The sequence below is a fragment of the Eretmochelys imbricata genome, chromosome 23 (assembly GCF_965152235.1).
Source record: "Eretmochelys imbricata isolate rEreImb1 chromosome 23, rEreImb1.hap1, whole genome shotgun sequence".
Lineage (NCBI taxonomy): Eukaryota > Metazoa > Chordata > Testudines > Cheloniidae > Eretmochelys > Eretmochelys imbricata.
The window spans coordinates 2752076-2767867 of record NC_135594.1 but is presented as its reverse complement, the minus strand read 5'-3'; the positions used below and the strand labels follow the sequence as shown (position 1 = coordinate 2767867).

The window sequence follows — 15792 nt, the reverse complement described above, 5'->3', positions numbered from 1 at the left end:
GTTGGAGCAGGTGACCGGGAGTCAGGACTCCTGGGTTCTGTTCCCAGCTCTCAGAAGGGAGGGAGGTCTAGTGGTTGGAGCAGGTGACCGGGAGTCAGGACTCCTGGGTTCTGTTCCCAGCTCTCAGAAGGGAGGGAGGTCTAATGGTTGGAGCAGGTGACCGGGAGACAGGACTCCTGGGTTCTGTTCCCAGCTCTCAGAAGGGAGGGAGGTCTAGTGGTTGGAGCAGGTGACCGGGAGTCAGGACTCCTGGGTTCTGTTCCCAGCTCTCAGAAGGGAGGGAGGTCTAGTGGTTGGAGCAGGTGACCGGGAGTCAGGACTCCTGGGTTCTGTTCCCAGCTCTCAGAAGGGAGGGAGGTCTAATGGTTGGAGCAGGTGACCGGGAGTCAGGACTCCTGGGTTCTGTTCCCAGCTCTCAGAAGGGAGGGAGGTCTAGTGGTTGGAGCAGGTGACCGGGAGACAGGACTCCTGGGTTCTGTTCCCAGCTCTCAGAAGGGAGGGAGGTCTAGTGGTTGGAGCAGGTGACCGGCAGTCAGGACTCCTGGGTTCTGTTCCCAGCTCTCAGAAGGGAGGGAGGTCTAGTGGTTGGAGCAGGTGACCGGGAGTCAGGACTCCTGGGTCCTGTTCCCAGCTTAGGGAGGGGAGTGGGATCTAGTGGTTAGAGGCGGTGACTGTGAGTCAGGGGTCCTGGGTTCTCTCCCCAGCTCTGGGAAGGGAGGGGAGTGGGGTCTAGTGGTTAGAGGAGGTGAGTGTGAGTCAGGGCTTCTGGGTTCTCTTCCTGGATTTGGAAGTGGAGCATGATTGGGTGGTTAAAGGGGGAAAGAGAGGCAGGACTCCTGGGTTCTTTCCCCTGTTGCGGACACACATAAATTGGCTCTCTGTCTCTCACACACACAGCCCACTGTCCTGACATCACACATATAAGCCAGTTCCTTTTTTATCACCCATCAGCACAAACGTTACCAGTTCCTTTTGACTCAGCTTGGCCGCAGATTCAGGTCCCGCCCCGGAGCCCACAGCCGAGAGCTTGTTCATGAGTTTTCTTTTCTTTCTCTCGTGCACAAGGACGCAAATGACCGTGGGGAAGCCAAGCCGAGGGATCTAGCAGCTGCATGTCGTGGGAGCGAGGTGGGGGAGTGTTTACACACCCTAGCTAACCCCAGCTTAGCTCGGCCATGAACAGAAAAGAGAGTAAGAGGTAAGCAGGAGGCTGAGTTGGTTCGCGTTGAAAGATGCTGGCTCCTGTCATCGGCTGGGGCTTTCCTTGTGGCCCTGGGCGGCTGTTTCAGTCTGCGTGGCTTCTCCTTTTCAGTCATTTCAGTAGCAATTCCCCCCACCCCCTCAAAACATCGTCTTTTCACTTCCCGAGATGGCACTGCCAAAGGCTGGCCACGTCCACAGCGAGCGGGCGGCGAAAGTCGCGCCTGGCCCCATGGAGGAATGCAGCCACCTCTGGGGTCGGGCACGGGAAAGGCTCTGCCATGTTCATGGAGCAGCCCGTGGCTCAGGAGGGCCAGCGCTTGCCGGGGGCCACTCAGAGCTCGGCTGGCCTGTCGCAGAAGGGCTGGTGAGAAGAGAGGGAGCGGCCTGACACTTGGCCGGCCAAGCCACCCACTTCGTAAGGATCTCAGCGCCTGCGGGGCCGGGGAGGTGGGTGAGCGTCTTCCGGGGATGTTGCTCAGGGAGGTTACAGTCGGCTGATGCCAGAGGACCCAACTTGAGGATGGATTGCAACCAGCGCCCCCTATAGGGGAAAGGGGGTCCCATTCGTACCCCCCCCCCAGAGCCAGTCAGTCCCTGCCCTGGGGCCAAATCAGAGCCAGCGCCCCCTAGAGGGGAAAGGCCCCATGCCCCATTCCTGGTCCCCCCTGAGCCAGCCAGCCTCCCACCCTGGGGCTGGATGAGCAGTGTCCCCTAGAGAGGAAAGGGGGTCCTCATTTCTACCCCCAGGGCCAGACAGTCCCCACCCTGGGGCCTAGAGGGGAAAGGCCTCATTTCCCATTCCCTGCACCCCACGAGCCAGCCGGTCCACCCCACAATCTTGTTCTCGGCAGTGGATTTAGTTGCCTGATGTTGCTGAGCATCTCAGGGCTTGCAGATTCCTGGGCAATCCTGGATGTAAGGGAAGGAAACTGCCCCCCATTTGCCCATGCCCAGGGCCTGTGCAGGGGTCCTGCCTCATTAGCACCTTACCCTTAAAGAGCCTGATGCCCCCAGGGACGGGGGCGCAGAGCTGCAGTGGGTGGCAGTGGGCACAGCTGGGGGAAATGTAGAGTCCACAGGTAAGTCACTTGAGTGAGGCGTGAGTGGAGGGAGAACCACTATGGCCAGAGAGTGGCGATGCTGGGTGCTCAGAGAGCTGGGTGCGTGGGTGGGTGCAGCTGTCCCACAGTTCGGAGGGTGGTTGCTTGTGGGCACCGGGCAGACAGTGGATTTGTTGATTGCAGTGGCTGTGGGGTTGGCTGGGTGGGTCATCAGACTGGCCATACAATGGGCTGGGTGGGCTGTGGGACCGATCGTAGAGGTGGCTCGGTGGGCAGGGGGACTGGCCGTAGAGGTGGCTGGATGGACCGGGTGACAGGCCGTAACGTGGGCAGCATGGGCCGGGGGACCAGCCGTACAGCTGGCTGCATGGGCCGGGGGACCGGCCGTAGAGGTGGCTGCATGGGCCGGGGGACCGGCCGTAGAGGTGGCTGAATGGGCCAGGGGACCGGCCGTACAGTTGGCTGGGTGGGCCGGGGGACCGGCCGTAGAGGAGGCTGCGTGGGCCTGGGGACCGGCTGTAGAGGTGGCTGGATGGGCCGGGGGACCGGCCGTAGAGTGGGTTGCGTGGGCCGGGGGAGAGGCCGTAGAGGTGGCTGGATAGGCCTGGGGACTGGCCGTAGAGTGGGCTGCGTGGGCTGGGGGACCGGCTGTAGAGGTGGCTGGGTGTGCCGGGGGACCGGCTGTAGAGGTGGCTGGATGGGCCGTGGGACAGGCCGTAGAGTTGGCTGGGTGGCCCGGGGACTAGCCGTAGAGGTGGCTGGGTGGGCCAGGGGACCGGCCGTAGAGGTGGCTGGGTGTGCCGGGGGACCGGCCGTAGAGGTGGCTGGATGGGCCGGGGGACCGGCCGTAGAGTGGGCTGCGTGGGCCGGGGGACCGGCCGTAGAGTGGGCTGCGTGGGCCGGGGGACAGGCCGTAGAGTTGGCTGAGTGGGGCGGGGGACCGGCCGTACTTTTGGCTGCATGGGCCTGGGGACCGGCCGTACAGTTGGCTGGATGAGCCGGGGGACCGGCCGTAGAGGTGGCTGGATGAGCCGGGGGACCGGCCGTAGAGGTGGCTGGGTGGGCCGGGGGACCGGCCGTAGAGTGGGCTGTGTGGGCCGGGGGACAGGCCGTAGAGTGGGCTGCGTGGGTGGGGGACTGGCCGTAGAGTGGGCTGCGTGGGCCAGGGGACCGGCCGTAGAGGTGGCTGGGTGGGCTGGGGGACCGGCTGGCTAAAGATCACTGAACTGATGGTAGAAGATGGTGACTCTTAGGGTGACCTAGAACCTCAGCTAGAACCCGGAGAGAGAAAAGGTCCGTTACCTTCCAGCTCCTCCAGCATCTGGGATCTAGAGGGCCTAGAGGTGAGAGCAGGGGGCTGGGAGCCAGGACTCCTGGGTTCTATCCCTGGCTCTGGGAGGGGAGTGGGGTCCAGTGCTGAGAGCGGGGGGGTGCTGGGAGCCAGGACTCCTGGGTTCTATCCCTGGCTCTGGGAGGGGAGTGGGGTCCAGTGCTTAGAGCAGGGAGGGCTGGGAGCTAGGACTGCTGGGTTCTATCCACAGCGCTGGGATGGGAGTGGGGTCCAGTGGTTAGAGCAGGGGGGCTTGGCAGCACAGACAAAAGCCCCCCAAACCAGCAGGCGGTATGAGCCTTCCCCGCAGTGCAGTCCTGTGGCATGGAAGGGCATTGGGCAAGAGGCGATGGAGGGGGAAGGGAATTGTTCTGGGCACCCCCCAGGTCCTCCCTGCTCAGCCAGCAGCCTGCCCACGGGAGGAGGTGGGGGCCTGGTGCTGTGGGCCATGGCGCAATGCGGCTGCTGGAAATGCAGAAGCAGGGCTGATGCCCCTGCCGGGAAAGGGGCAGGAAGCCACCCGGCTTTGCAGGCGCGGGAAGGCTGCAGGGGGTGAATTGGAACCAGGGCTGCTCCCCCCTCTGGGCACCCCGAGTTTGGGGTTGAGAGCGGCCCGTGGGGGCGGGGCAAACGCTGAGCCAAACAGTGCCAATGTGGAGCCAAATCCGTCGGATCCACTTGTGGGGTTAACACATAGAAACATGCTTAAAGCAGGGGCAGGGAGCCGGGACGCCTGGGTTCTATCCCCAGCTCTGGGAGGGGAGTGGGGTCTAGTGGTTAGAGCAGGGGGGGCTGGGAGCCAGGGCTCCTGGGTTCTATCCCCAGCTCTGGGAGGGGAGTGGGGTCTAGTGGTTGTAAAGCACCCACGACAGTGGTGCCCGTCCGCTCCACATGCCTTGTCACGCAACCTGCGCTACTGATTACTCGTTACATTAAAGCCAGACCCCGCCCCCGGCTCTGGCCTGGCAAACCCTCCTCAGCCCTCTCTCTGGCATCAGCCAGGCAGCCCCAGCCTGGCATGTGCATTGCTTTGGGTCCCACAAGTCCCTCCTCCCACCCTGGGACTGGCTCCGTCGCCATGGTTGTCTCTGGTCCTCGCCGCGGGCCAGGGCGAACACCGGGCTGCCCAGCTACCGAATCCCATAGCGGGGCAGGGGGCTCTGGGGAAGACCCAGCCGGCGTGGGGCCCACATGCGGGGGTCCCAGGTCTGCCATGCCAGGGGAAGGGGCTGTGGGGCCTATTCTCCTGCCTCCGACAGAGCCAGCTTCGCACTTCCCCTTTCCTAGGCTCAGTTTCCCTTTTTCTGTTTTTCTTTTAATTTGGCTTTCGCACCGCAAGAAGCTCAAGAGGGGAGGGGGCCAGGATCCAGGACTCCTGGGTTCTATCCTAGCTCGGGAGTCTGGGAGTGGGGTCGAGTGGTTAGAGCGGGGGAGCTGGGAGCCAGGACTCCTGGGTTCTCTGCCTGGCTCTGGGAGGGGAGTGGGGTTTAGTGGTTAGAGCCGGGGTGCCTGGGAGGCAGAACGCTAGTTTGGTCCCAGGGCCTCAGCGGTCGCAGGACCTGGGCAGCAAGTGAGAAGTGACCCCCCGACTGGCCCCCTCCCTCTCAGGAAGTCGCGGGCGGAATGTCCCTGCCCCACCAGCCCCGGCTCCGGCTCCGGCAAGATCCGCCAGCGGCAGAACCGGCGTCGAATGACCTGCCCCACCCCCAGGGAGATCAACACGGTTATGGCCAGCCTGGCACTGGGGGAGCTCACCAAGACCTGCAGCCTGGAGCAGCTCATCGAGAAATGTCTCAACTCCTTCGGTAAGGGGGCTGCCCCCCCTCCAGCTCTGCTGGTGCCCCTCACTCCCGACCCGCAGCCCTGGGCTCCCCCCGCCCCCAGCTCTGCCGGTGCCCCTCACTCCTGACCCGCAGCCCTGGGCTCCCCGCGCCCCAGCTCTGCCGGTGCCCCTCACTCCCGACCCGCAGCCCTGGGCTCCCCCCGCCCCAGCTCTGCCGGTGCCCCTCACTCCCGACCCGCAGCCCTGGGCTCCCCCCGCCCCCAGCTCTGCCGGTGCCCCTCACTCCCGACCCGCAGCCCCCTGCCCTGACAGGTACACCCACTACCCACGGAGGAGAAGGGCTGAGAGCGGCCAACTCGTGACTCCCAATGGGGTGGAATCCAGCTGCCCCGTTCCATGCGGCAAATGTCCCCCCTGCCCCCATTAACATTCCTCACGGCCCCCTGCCCTCCCCCCGGTGCCATTAACCCTTCCCCTGCCGTTGCCTCCCCAGCCCCGGACGGAACCCTGTGCCGTAGCGACTACACGGTGAACATGACCCTGACCGTCCACAGCTGGGTGGTGCCCTCGGCTGACCTCGCCCGCCACCTCCTGGCGCTATATCCTCCCCCTGCAGCCCGGCCCTCCCCCCTGGGGTCCCCAGGCCAGGCCGGGAGCTCCCGGTGCAGCGGGCGGGAGGGGGGCTGAGGTCAGACTGGGGCAGGGATGGGTCTCTGGGTGCTCAGCGGTGCCCCCCTCTGGCTGGGCTGGGAGCTGCCCTGACGGGGGCGGGGGGAGGGACGTGGGAAGGGCGGTTCACCCCCAGCAGGGGGGGCTGTGTGGACAGCAGCAAGCCGGGGGTGGCAGGGGAGCTCTCAGGACTCCTGGGTTCTATTCCTGGGGATTCCAAGGGGGATGGAGCCTTAACTCGGAGCCACCTACCGGGAGGCGTCTGGGGAGGATCAGATGGAAAGACGCCAACGGATCTGCAACTTCGTCAGGTGAGAGCCCCCTGCGCCCCCCATCCCCCCACTGCTCCCCCCATCCCTCCCATCCCCCCACTGCTCCCGTGCCCCTGCAAAGCTCCCCCCTGCCCCCCATCCATCCACTGCTTCCTCTCCACCTCCAACCCTTAATCGCCCCACTGCTCCCCCCGCCCCCGCACTCTCCCCCCACTGCTCCCCTGCACTGCTCCACCCGTGCCCCCATCCCCCCACTGCTCAGCCCACCCCCGCACTACTCCCCTGACCCCACCCACCAACATTCCCCATCCCTCCAATGCACCCCGTTCCCGCAGCGCTCCCCCAACGCTCCTTGCCCCTCCCTGGGAGTGCCTGTGCGGGGGTGGCCTGCAGCCGATGCCCGAACCCTGCCCCATGTTTCCCGCCCCCCCGCCCAGGTACTGGATCACGCATCACCCCGAGGCCTTTCGCCTGGAGCCCCAGCTGGAGGAGGCCATGGGCGAGCTCTGGCAAGCCGTGCAGGCCGAGGGTCACGGGCACTGCCAGCCAGCGGACACGACCCACATGTAAGGATGGGCCCTGCCCAGCCACCCCTGCTCCCTGCCTCCCCTTTCCCTGCATCGCTGCGCTGCCCACAGGGCGTGTGTGCCCAGGTGTCTGGAGATGGTAGGAGTGCATAGGTGGCTGGGGCTGGGCATGGATGGGTGTGTTTGTTCACATGGGGGAGCATGCATGGGTGTGCACAAGTGAGTGTGTTTGTGCACGGGGCGTGAGTGTGCATGGGCACATGGGGGTTTGTGCACCAGTATGTGGGGCATGCACAAGTGAGTGTGTTTGTGCACGGGGCGTGAGTGTGCATGGGCACATGGGGGTTTGTGCACCAGTATGTGGGGCATGCACAAGTGAGTGTGTTTGTGCATGGTGTGCAGGGTGTACACAAGTGAGTGTGTGCACGGGGTGTGGGTGTGCACGGGCACCTGCAGGGGTGTGCACAGACAGGGGGTGATTGTGCGGGCACCACACCTCTGCCCGTCTAACCTGCTCCCCTCCCTCCCCCCCACCCCAGCTGGACCCGCAAGGTCAGCTACCAGAGCAGCCCCGGCTGCAACAAGAAGCGGAAAGTGTCTCTGCTCTTCGACCACCTGGACGCGGCGGAGCTGGCCGAGCACCTCAGCTACCTGGAGTTCAAAGCTTTCTGCCGCATCTCGGTGAGCGCACTTCCCCCGGGCCCTGCGCCTCGCCTGCCTCCTGCCACCCCCCTTCCTCTGCAGCCTCCCCTGGCCCGCCCGCCCCGCAGCCCCCGCCTCTTTGGGGCAAATAGCTGTCCCGAGCTGTGGTCGCTCTAAGCTCCTCCTGGAGGCATTTAGCAGCGCTGGAAAGAGGAAGAGAGTCAGGAGAGATCCCACCTTTCACACCAGCCCCTGGGCCTCGGCCGGCTCTGCATCCCCAGCTCTGAGAGCGGCAGAGTAGATCCCACCACTCACCCCAGCTCCTGGAGAGCAGCTCAATAGATCCCACTGCTGACACCAGCCCCTGGGCCTCGGCTGGCTCTGCCTCCCCAGCTCTGAGAGCGGCAGAGTAGATCCCACCACTCACCCCAGCTCCTGGAGAGCAGCTCAATAGATCCCACTGCTAACACCAGCCCCTGGGCCTCGGCCGGCTCTGCCTCCCCAGCTCTGAGAGCGGCAGAGTAGATCCCACCACTCACCCCAGCTCCTGGAGAGCAGCTCAATAGATCCCACTGCTGACACCAGCCCCTGGGCCTCGGCCGGCTCTGCCTCCCCAGCTCTGAGAGCGGCAGAGTAGATCCCACCACTCACCCCAGCTCCTGGAGAGCAGCTCAATAGATCCCACTGCTGACACCAGCCCCTGGGCCTCGGCCGGCTCTGCCTCCCCAGCTCTGAGAGTGGCAGAGTAGATCCCACCACTCACCCCAGCTCCTGGAGAGCAGCTCAATAGATCCCACTGCTGACACCAGCCCCTGGGCCTCGGCCGGCTCTGCCTCCCCAGCCCTGAGAGCGGCAGAGTAGATCCCACCACTCACCCCAGCTCCTGGAGAGCAGCTCAATAGATCTCACAGCTGACTCTAGCCCCTGGGCCTCGGCTGGCTCTGCCTCCCCAGCTCTGAGAGCGGCAGAGTAGATCCCACCACTCACCCCAGCTCCTGGAGAGCAGCTCAATAGATCTCACAGCTGACTCTAGCCCCTGGGCCTCGGCCAGCTCTGGCTCCCCAGCTCTGAGAGCGGCAGAGTAGATCCCACCACTCACCCCAGCTCCTGGAGAGCAGCTCAATAGATCTCACAGCTGACTCTAGCCCCTGGGCCTCGGCCAGCTCTGGCTCCCCAGCTCTGAGAGCGGCAGAGTAGATCCCACCACTCACCCCAGCTCCTGGAGAGCAGCTCAATAGATCCCACTGCTGACACCAGCCCCTGGGCCTCGGCTGGCTCTGCCTCCCCAGCTCTGAGAGCGGCAGAGTAGATCCCACCACTCACCCCAGCTCCTGGAGAGCAGCTCAATAGATCTCACAGCTGACTCTAGCCCCTGGGCCTCGGCCAGCTCTGGCTCCCTGGGTCGGAGGGTGGCTCAGTGCAGCGGCTGCCTTGGTTGCTGAGCTCTCCTCTGTCTCTCCCGCTCTCCCCACCGCTCCGGGCAGTGCCTGGATTACAGGAGCTACGTGCTGCAGGGCTCCGTGCAGGAAAACCTGGCCCTGGAACGCTCCGTGGCCCTTTGCAACAGCATCTCCCAGTGGGTGCAGGTCATGATCCTCAACCGGCCCACGCCCCAGCAGCGAGCCGAGGTCTTCACCAAGTTCATCCGCGTCACGCAGGTGAGGGTGCCCTCCCGCTGGCTGCCACCAGGGGCGCTGCGGCACGGGGCTGGGGGCTGAAAGGGGCACTGTGGGGAAGGGGGGGGGCGCAGGGTCCAAGACTCTTTCACAAAGCAGGTCCAGGAGGGGTGGGGGAATCGGGGTGTGCCGGGGGGGGGCGCGTGTGGCTGCACGGAGGTGGGGGTGACAGTGCCGATGGATGGGGGTGTGCACTGGTGTGAGCACGCGTGGGTGCGCACGCACGTGTGTGTGAAAGTGCAGGCGAGTGTGCATGGGCTGCACGCAGGAAGGCACAGGCGTGCGCACGCGCAGGTGCCCATCTATGCGCGCGTGCGAGCGACCGTGCGAGGCTGCGCGCGTGCAAGAAAATCCTCGTGTGTGCGTGCAAGTGTGCACATGTGAGCAGGCGCGTGAGACCGCAGGGGCCTGGGGGGGTCGGAGCGGGGGGAAGCCTGAGCCCGACGGGGGGGGGGGGGCGGGGGGGACTGGGCCAGCTGCCTGACGCCCCCCAACTCTCTGCCCCCCAGAAGCTGCGCCAGCTGCAGAATTTCAACACGCTGATGGCGGTGCTGGGCGGGCTTTGCCACAGCGCCATCTCCCGCCTCAAGGACACCCACGCCCAGCTGCCGCAGGAGGTCACCAAGGTGGGCCCCGGCCGCCCCTCGCACCCCCCGCCCTGCGTGTCTTCACAGCCCTCCCCCTGCAACTGGCTGTGGGCCCCGCGGCCTGCGAGCGGGGGGGCTCTGCCCGGGGGGGGGGGGGAGGGCGTTGGGCGTCTCCAAGCTGCCCCCACCAGACCATCGCTCGCCCCCCACCCAGGGCCATTTCTCCTCCCCCGCCTCCGCAGAGCTGGGGGCGAGGGCAGGCTGCCTGATCTCTGACCCTCTGGCCTCCCCCCGCCCTGCCCCCCCAGGTGCTGGCGGAGATGACCGAGCTGCTGTCCTCCTGCTGCAACTACAGTGCCTACCGGCGGGCCTACGGCGAGTGCGCCGGGTTCAAGATCCCCATCGTGGGGGTGCACCTCAAGGACCTGGTGTCCCTGCACGAGGCGCTGCCCGACCGCGTGGGGGGCCAGCTGAACCTCAGCAAGCTGCAGGGCCTCTACCAGCAGGCGTTGGAGCTGCGGGCTCTGCAACAGGCCGCGCCGCCCTTCAAGGCCAACAAGGACCTGGTGCACCTGCTCACGGTGAGCCCCCTGCCAGGCGTGCCAGAGCGCGGGCGTGGGGGTGAACGAGGACAGGGCCAAGTGTGCGAGGGTGGGGGCACGGTCTGGCGTGCGAGATGTCTGGGTCAGGTGTGCAGGAGAATGGGGGTGGGGTGTGGAAGGGGGTGGGCGAGGGGTGGTGGTGCAAGGTGTGTGGAAGGCCAGGATCAAATGTGCAGGAGGCCGGGGCTGGGTGTTCAATGGGCAGAAGCGTGCAAAGGTGGGAGTGCAAGAAGGTGCAAGGCAGGTGTTCAAGGGGGGGTGCAGGTGCAAGGGGACTCAGGACGGGTGGGGCTTGGGGGAATGCCCCAGATCTCCCCTTCTCCCACCCTCGGCCCAGCCTGCCAGTCGCAGGGCTGCCCCGCAGGGAGCAGTGGGTCAGGGGCACTGGCTAGCTTCCACCGCCCCACGTGCAAACACGCGCACACGCTGTGCCCAGCGAGCTGAGCGTGGTGACACACGCACACCTGCCAGCAGGGAACAGTGGTGCAATTGCACAACTCCCCCCCCCCCCGGTGCCATCGCATGATTGCACCCCGTGCAAATGGCTCTGCCCCCGGCCAGCAGGGGGCAGCGATCTCAGCCCCTTACGCCCTCTCCGGTAGGTACGGGAAGGTCGTTCCCAGTGGGACCCTGCCCCCCAAGCCTCTAACCCCCTTCTCTGCCCCTCCCCGCAGCTCTCCCTTGACCTGTACTATACGGACGATGAAATCTACCAGCTCTCCTATGCCCGGGAACCCCGCTGCCCCAAGTCCCTGGTAAGCTGTGGGGGGAGCTGAACCGGGACCCCCCCCCAACCCTCCTCTCCCTGTTTCGAGGCACTCGTGTCTGACCCTTTCTTCTGCCCTCCCGCAGCTGGCCACACCCTTCAAACCCCCCGTGGTGGTGGAGTGGGCGCCGGGCGTGGCCCCGAAGCCGGACCGGCTCACCATCAGCAAACACGTTCAGCAGATGGTGGAGGTGAGCCAGGTGCCCCCCCTCAGCGCAGCCCCCCGGGGCCTCGGGCAGCCTAACACGGCCGGTAGCTGCCTGCCCCCAAGCCAGCTGGGGGGCATCTGCCCTGCGCCAAGGCCCCAGCTGGGTGTGGGGTTTGTTTGCCACGTGTGTTGGGCAGGTGTGTAGTTGCCCAGGGTGTGTGTCACGCTGCCCAGTGGCCGGGGGGCGGGTGTGTGTCACGCTGCCCAGTGGCCGGGGGGCGGGTGTGTGTCACGCTGCCCAGTGGCCGGGCGGGGGGTGTGTGTGTGTCACGCTGCCCAGTGGCCGGGCGGGGGGCGGGTGTCACCCTGCCCAGTGCAGGGGCCGGGGGGCGGGTGTGTGTCACGCTGCCCAGGGGCCGGGGGGCGGGTGTGTGTCACGCTGCCCAGTGGCCGGGCGGGGGGCGTGTGTCACGCTGCCCAGTGCAGGGGCCGGGGGGCGGGTGTGTGTCACGCTGCCCAGGGGCCGGGGGGCGGGTGTGTGTCACGCTGCCCAGGGGCCGGGGGGCGGGTGTGTGTCACGCTGCCCAGTGGCCGGGCGGGGGGCGTGTGTCACGCTGCCCAGTGCAGGGGCCGGGGGGCGGGTGTGTGTCACGCTGCCCAGTGCAGGGGCCGGGCAGGGGGCGGGTGTCACGCTGCCCAGTGGCCGGGCGGGGGGCGTGTGTCACGCTGCCCAGTGCAGGGGCCGGGGGGCGGGTGTGTGTCACGCTGCCCAGTGGCCGGGGGGGCGGGTGTGTGTCACGCTGCCCAGTGGCCGGGGGGCGGGTGTGTGTCACGCTGCCCAGTGGCCGGGCGGGGGGCGTGTGTCACGCTGCCCAGTGGCCGGGCGGGGGGCGGGTGTGTGTCACGCTGCCACCCCGCTCTGCATGACACCCATTCCCCTCCCAGGGCAGAAGGCCAAAGGCATCAATTGGCTGTAGCCAGACCCACCAGGGCCGAGCCCCACACGGGCCGGGGGTGGCACCTGCCCGGACACAGCTCCTCTTACTGCCCTGTGTGCTGGGCCCAGCCCCTGGGCAGTCAATGCTGCCCCAAGGCCTAGAAGGGGCAGGACTCAAACCTGGGACCTTCAGGGGAGCAGCTCCCGTTATCCCTTTATATGGACCAGCCCCTGGGGGAGTCGCTGCCCAGGCACGGCCACCGGCAGCCTGTCTCAGGGGAGGGGGGCACACTCAGGACCATATAGGATCCACCCCCCCCGGCGGGCAAAGGGGGGTATCTGTCCATTTGATGCTGAGATACAAAGCAATTCCCCCCAGCCACACCCCACCCCGAAGGGCTGAGAGGTCAGAACGGGGTGCCACCCTAGATCGGGGCAGGCGGGGGGAGAAGGGCTGCCAGTGGGTATTGGGGCCAGGCGTGGGGATGGGCTTACGTTGCCGCTGGTTAATGCCCCCCCTCCCCCACAGTCTGTATTTAAGAATTACGACCAGGACCAGCGCGGCTGCATCTCCCAAGAGGACTTTGAAAAGATTGTGGCCAGTTTCCCCTTCTCCTTCTACGGCCTGGGGAAAGACCGGTGAGTGTGTGCCGGGAGGGGGGCTGGGAGCCAGGACTCCTGGGTTCTATCCCTGGCTCTGGGAGGGGAGTGGGGTCTAGTGGTTACCGCAGGGGGGCCTGGGAGCCAGGAGTCCCGGGTTCTATCCCCAGCTCTGACTCACTGCAAGTTGCTCCTTGGCTCCATGCCTCAATTTCCCCCGCAAGGCCCCTTTGTCAGTATCACTCCCCCCCCCCCACTTCCAAGGCAGCCCCCTCACTGTCCCGTTCCGGTCCCGGCAGCGAGGGACCCTACAGCCGCCAGGAGCTCACCGACTACTTCATGCGGGCCTGCGCCGTCTTCTCCAAGCTGGGCCTCGGCTTCCTGCACGACTTCCAGGAGGCCACCTTCAAGAAACCCACCTTCTGCCATAGCTGCAACGGCTTCGTAAGTGACCCTGCCCCCCAGCGCCCCCCAGCAGCCGGGACAGGGGTGCCCCAAATCCCAGGGCTGCCAGAGACCCTGCCCCACAGCACCCCCTGGCAGCCAGGAAAGGGTGGGGGGTACTTTAAACCCCAGCTGGGCCAAAGACCCTGCCCCCACAGTGCCCCCCAGGTGGCCAGGAAAGGGAATGCACCAAATATCTGCTGCTCTACAGCCACCCCCACTAAGAATCCTGCCCCACGTCACTCTTCCAGGGGGCAGCACTGGGGGAGGTTAACCCCCCACCCAACTCCCCCTAGTCATCCCCTATATTTGTGGACACTGCCAGTGTGTGTGGGGGGGTCCAGACCCAACAATCCCCCAATTGCAAAATCCCCTCCCCCCTTCACAGGGACAATGCAACACTCCCCCCCTCCCCCCGCCCCCAAAAAGGCCCAGCTAACAGGCTCCGCTCTCTCTCCTCTAGCTCTGGGGTGTCTCCAAGCAGGGGTACAGATGTCGGGGTAAGTGCGGCCCCGATGGGGCAACGTGTGTGGGGAGAATGTTGGTAATAGGGCTAGGGAGAAGCAGAGGGCCCATGGGACTAAGCAGCCCCCAGGGTGGAGCATGCATGTCCGTCTGTCTACTGAGCGCTGTCCCCTGCTGGCTGGAGACAGAACTGCACAGCTGTGTGTCCTGAGCCCTGCACTGCTCACGGCGGAGGGGGATTCTCCTGGCACTACGGGGGTGGGGGGGTGGGGTAATGCCAGGCCCCCCAGCTTAGGTCACGTATCGTGTGTCCCCCCCCCCCAGACTGTGGCATGATCTGCCACAAGCAGTGCAAGGACCTGGTGGAGCTGGAGTGCAAGAAGAGGTTCCACGCCAGAGCCCCAGAGGGGGGCACGCCCCGTGCCGCCACACAGCACCCCAGCTCAGGTACCGTTACCCCCTCCCCTCCCCCCCCAACAATGGAGCAGTCTATCCCCCCTGCCCTCACCAGGACAGTGGAACAACCCGTGGGCCTCCCCTCTTCCCCCCAAGGCCGTGGACCTCCCCGTGGCATGACCCATTTTAAATGGCCACAGCATGTTAACACTCCCCCCCACCCCCTGCTTCCTACTGTCTTCCCCCCCACTTCCAGAGAGTGGCACAGTCCATGGCCAGCCCCATTTAAAGGGCCCCCTCTCCACCTGTTCTCCCCCGTGGCTGGGTCAGTGGATCTCCCCCCACTCCTGGCAGTGGCACAGCCTGTGGCCTGCCCCAGTTAAAGGGCCCCCTCTCCCCACGGCAGGCTCGGAGGAAGAGGCCTTCCCCTTTCCCCCGGTGGGCGAGCCGGCAGAGGAGCGGGCCGTGGTGCTGGCAGGGGTGCCAGCTGGCCGGCGGCGGACTCGGGACGCCTGGACGCAGACGGACGACGCCAGCCCCACAGCGGAGGGCTCCGAGCCCCACGGCGGGGTGGGCGGCTGCAGCAGGGACCAGAAGCTCCTGGAGCACCTGCAGGAGCTGGAGAAGGTGAGACCCCCAAAACAGGGGTACGATGGGGGGGGGGGCTTTGGAGACCCCCCTCCCCCAGGGACTGGGGATGCAAATGGGGCCACCCACGGGTGGAGTTGGCTGGGACTAAAGGGGGCTTCCCTTGCACAGCTGTGCAGGGTCCCTGCTCCCCCCCCCCACCCCACAGCTCTGCTCCCCCCCCCGCAGGAGCGGAACCGGCTGCTGCTGGAGAACATCGGGCTGCACTGCCGCAACGCCCAGCTGGAGGTGGAGAACGGGCGGCTGCTGACGGGCGAGGCCGAGGGGCGCCTGGGCAAGGCGGAGGAGGGGGGCCACGGCCAGGCTTCGCTCACCCTGCTCCTGGAAGGGATGGACTCCCTGCACCTGCGGCATGACTCCAAGGCCTGAGCCGGCCGGACTCGCCCGCCTCTCCCGGCGCCGCCGAGGGACTCAAAGCCGGCGGCGCGACCCCAAGCCCTCGGGCCCCAGCAAGCCAGGCTGGGCAGCCTGGCTCCCGGACTGTACCTGGGCACGGCCCCAATAAAGGGAATGCGTCTTTGTCGAGCCGGGCCTGGGCTAGGCCAACAGCTGCCCCCTCTCTGCTCCATGCCACCGTGTTGAGGGGCGCCTGTCGACCACTCTGCCACCAGCCTTGCCTCAGTTTCCCCTCCTGGCCTTTGTTAGGCTGTGAAGATAATTATGGAGATTGGAGGGGAGGGGGGGGTACGGGCAAGAGTGTTCAGCAGCGTCGCCCAGGGCAACAACGGGCATGACGGGGGATCCCCACACAAGCATCGCAACCCCCTGAAATTCAGAGCCCTGAACCCCAGGATTCGGGTCACGTGATTCTGATGGAGTCACTGCCTATCGGCCATGGGAAGAGGTGAACAGGGCCCGGGACCCACCCCCTGCACTTAGGGGGAAGGGGATCAAGGGGCCGGGGTGAGGCCAGCTCAGAGCTTCAGCCCAGCTCCTCCACCCTAACCCACCCCCTCCCAGGCCTGGGCATTGGCAGAGCTGGGGGGGAGGGGAGCCCCAAGCTGGGGAGTGGGGGGTGCAGCACTCCAGGATCGGG

The 15792-nt window shown here is 66.2% G+C and overlaps 1 protein-coding gene across 2 annotated transcripts; it reads left to right on the top strand.

Annotated features, from left to right (window-relative positions):
* The first annotated feature begins 984 nt into the window (after window positions 1-984).
* RASGRP4 (RAS guanyl releasing protein 4) lies at window positions 985-15782 on the top strand. 2 transcript variants are annotated; one of them, XM_077840255.1, is made up of 17 exons: window positions 985-1198; window positions 5203-5399; window positions 5871-5976; window positions 6295-6357; window positions 6756-6884; window positions 7385-7526; window positions 8972-9145; window positions 9673-9789; window positions 10059-10391; window positions 11027-11107; window positions 11205-11309; window positions 12733-12842; window positions 13103-13247; window positions 13711-13747; window positions 14037-14159; window positions 14515-14735; window positions 14925-15782. In XM_077840255.1, exons 1-17 carry the CDS (start codon window positions 1176-1178, stop codon window positions 15123-15125), a joined length of 2307 nt encoding a protein of 768 aa, XP_077696381.1. In that variant the 5' UTR covers window positions 985-1175; the 3' UTR covers window positions 15126-15782. The 2 variants fall into 2 exon arrangements, with proteins under 2 accessions (XP_077696381.1, XP_077696382.1); XM_077840256.1 differs by having other exon boundaries at window positions 10059-10331; window positions 14925-15779.
* Window positions 15783-15792: the final 10 nt, after the last annotated feature.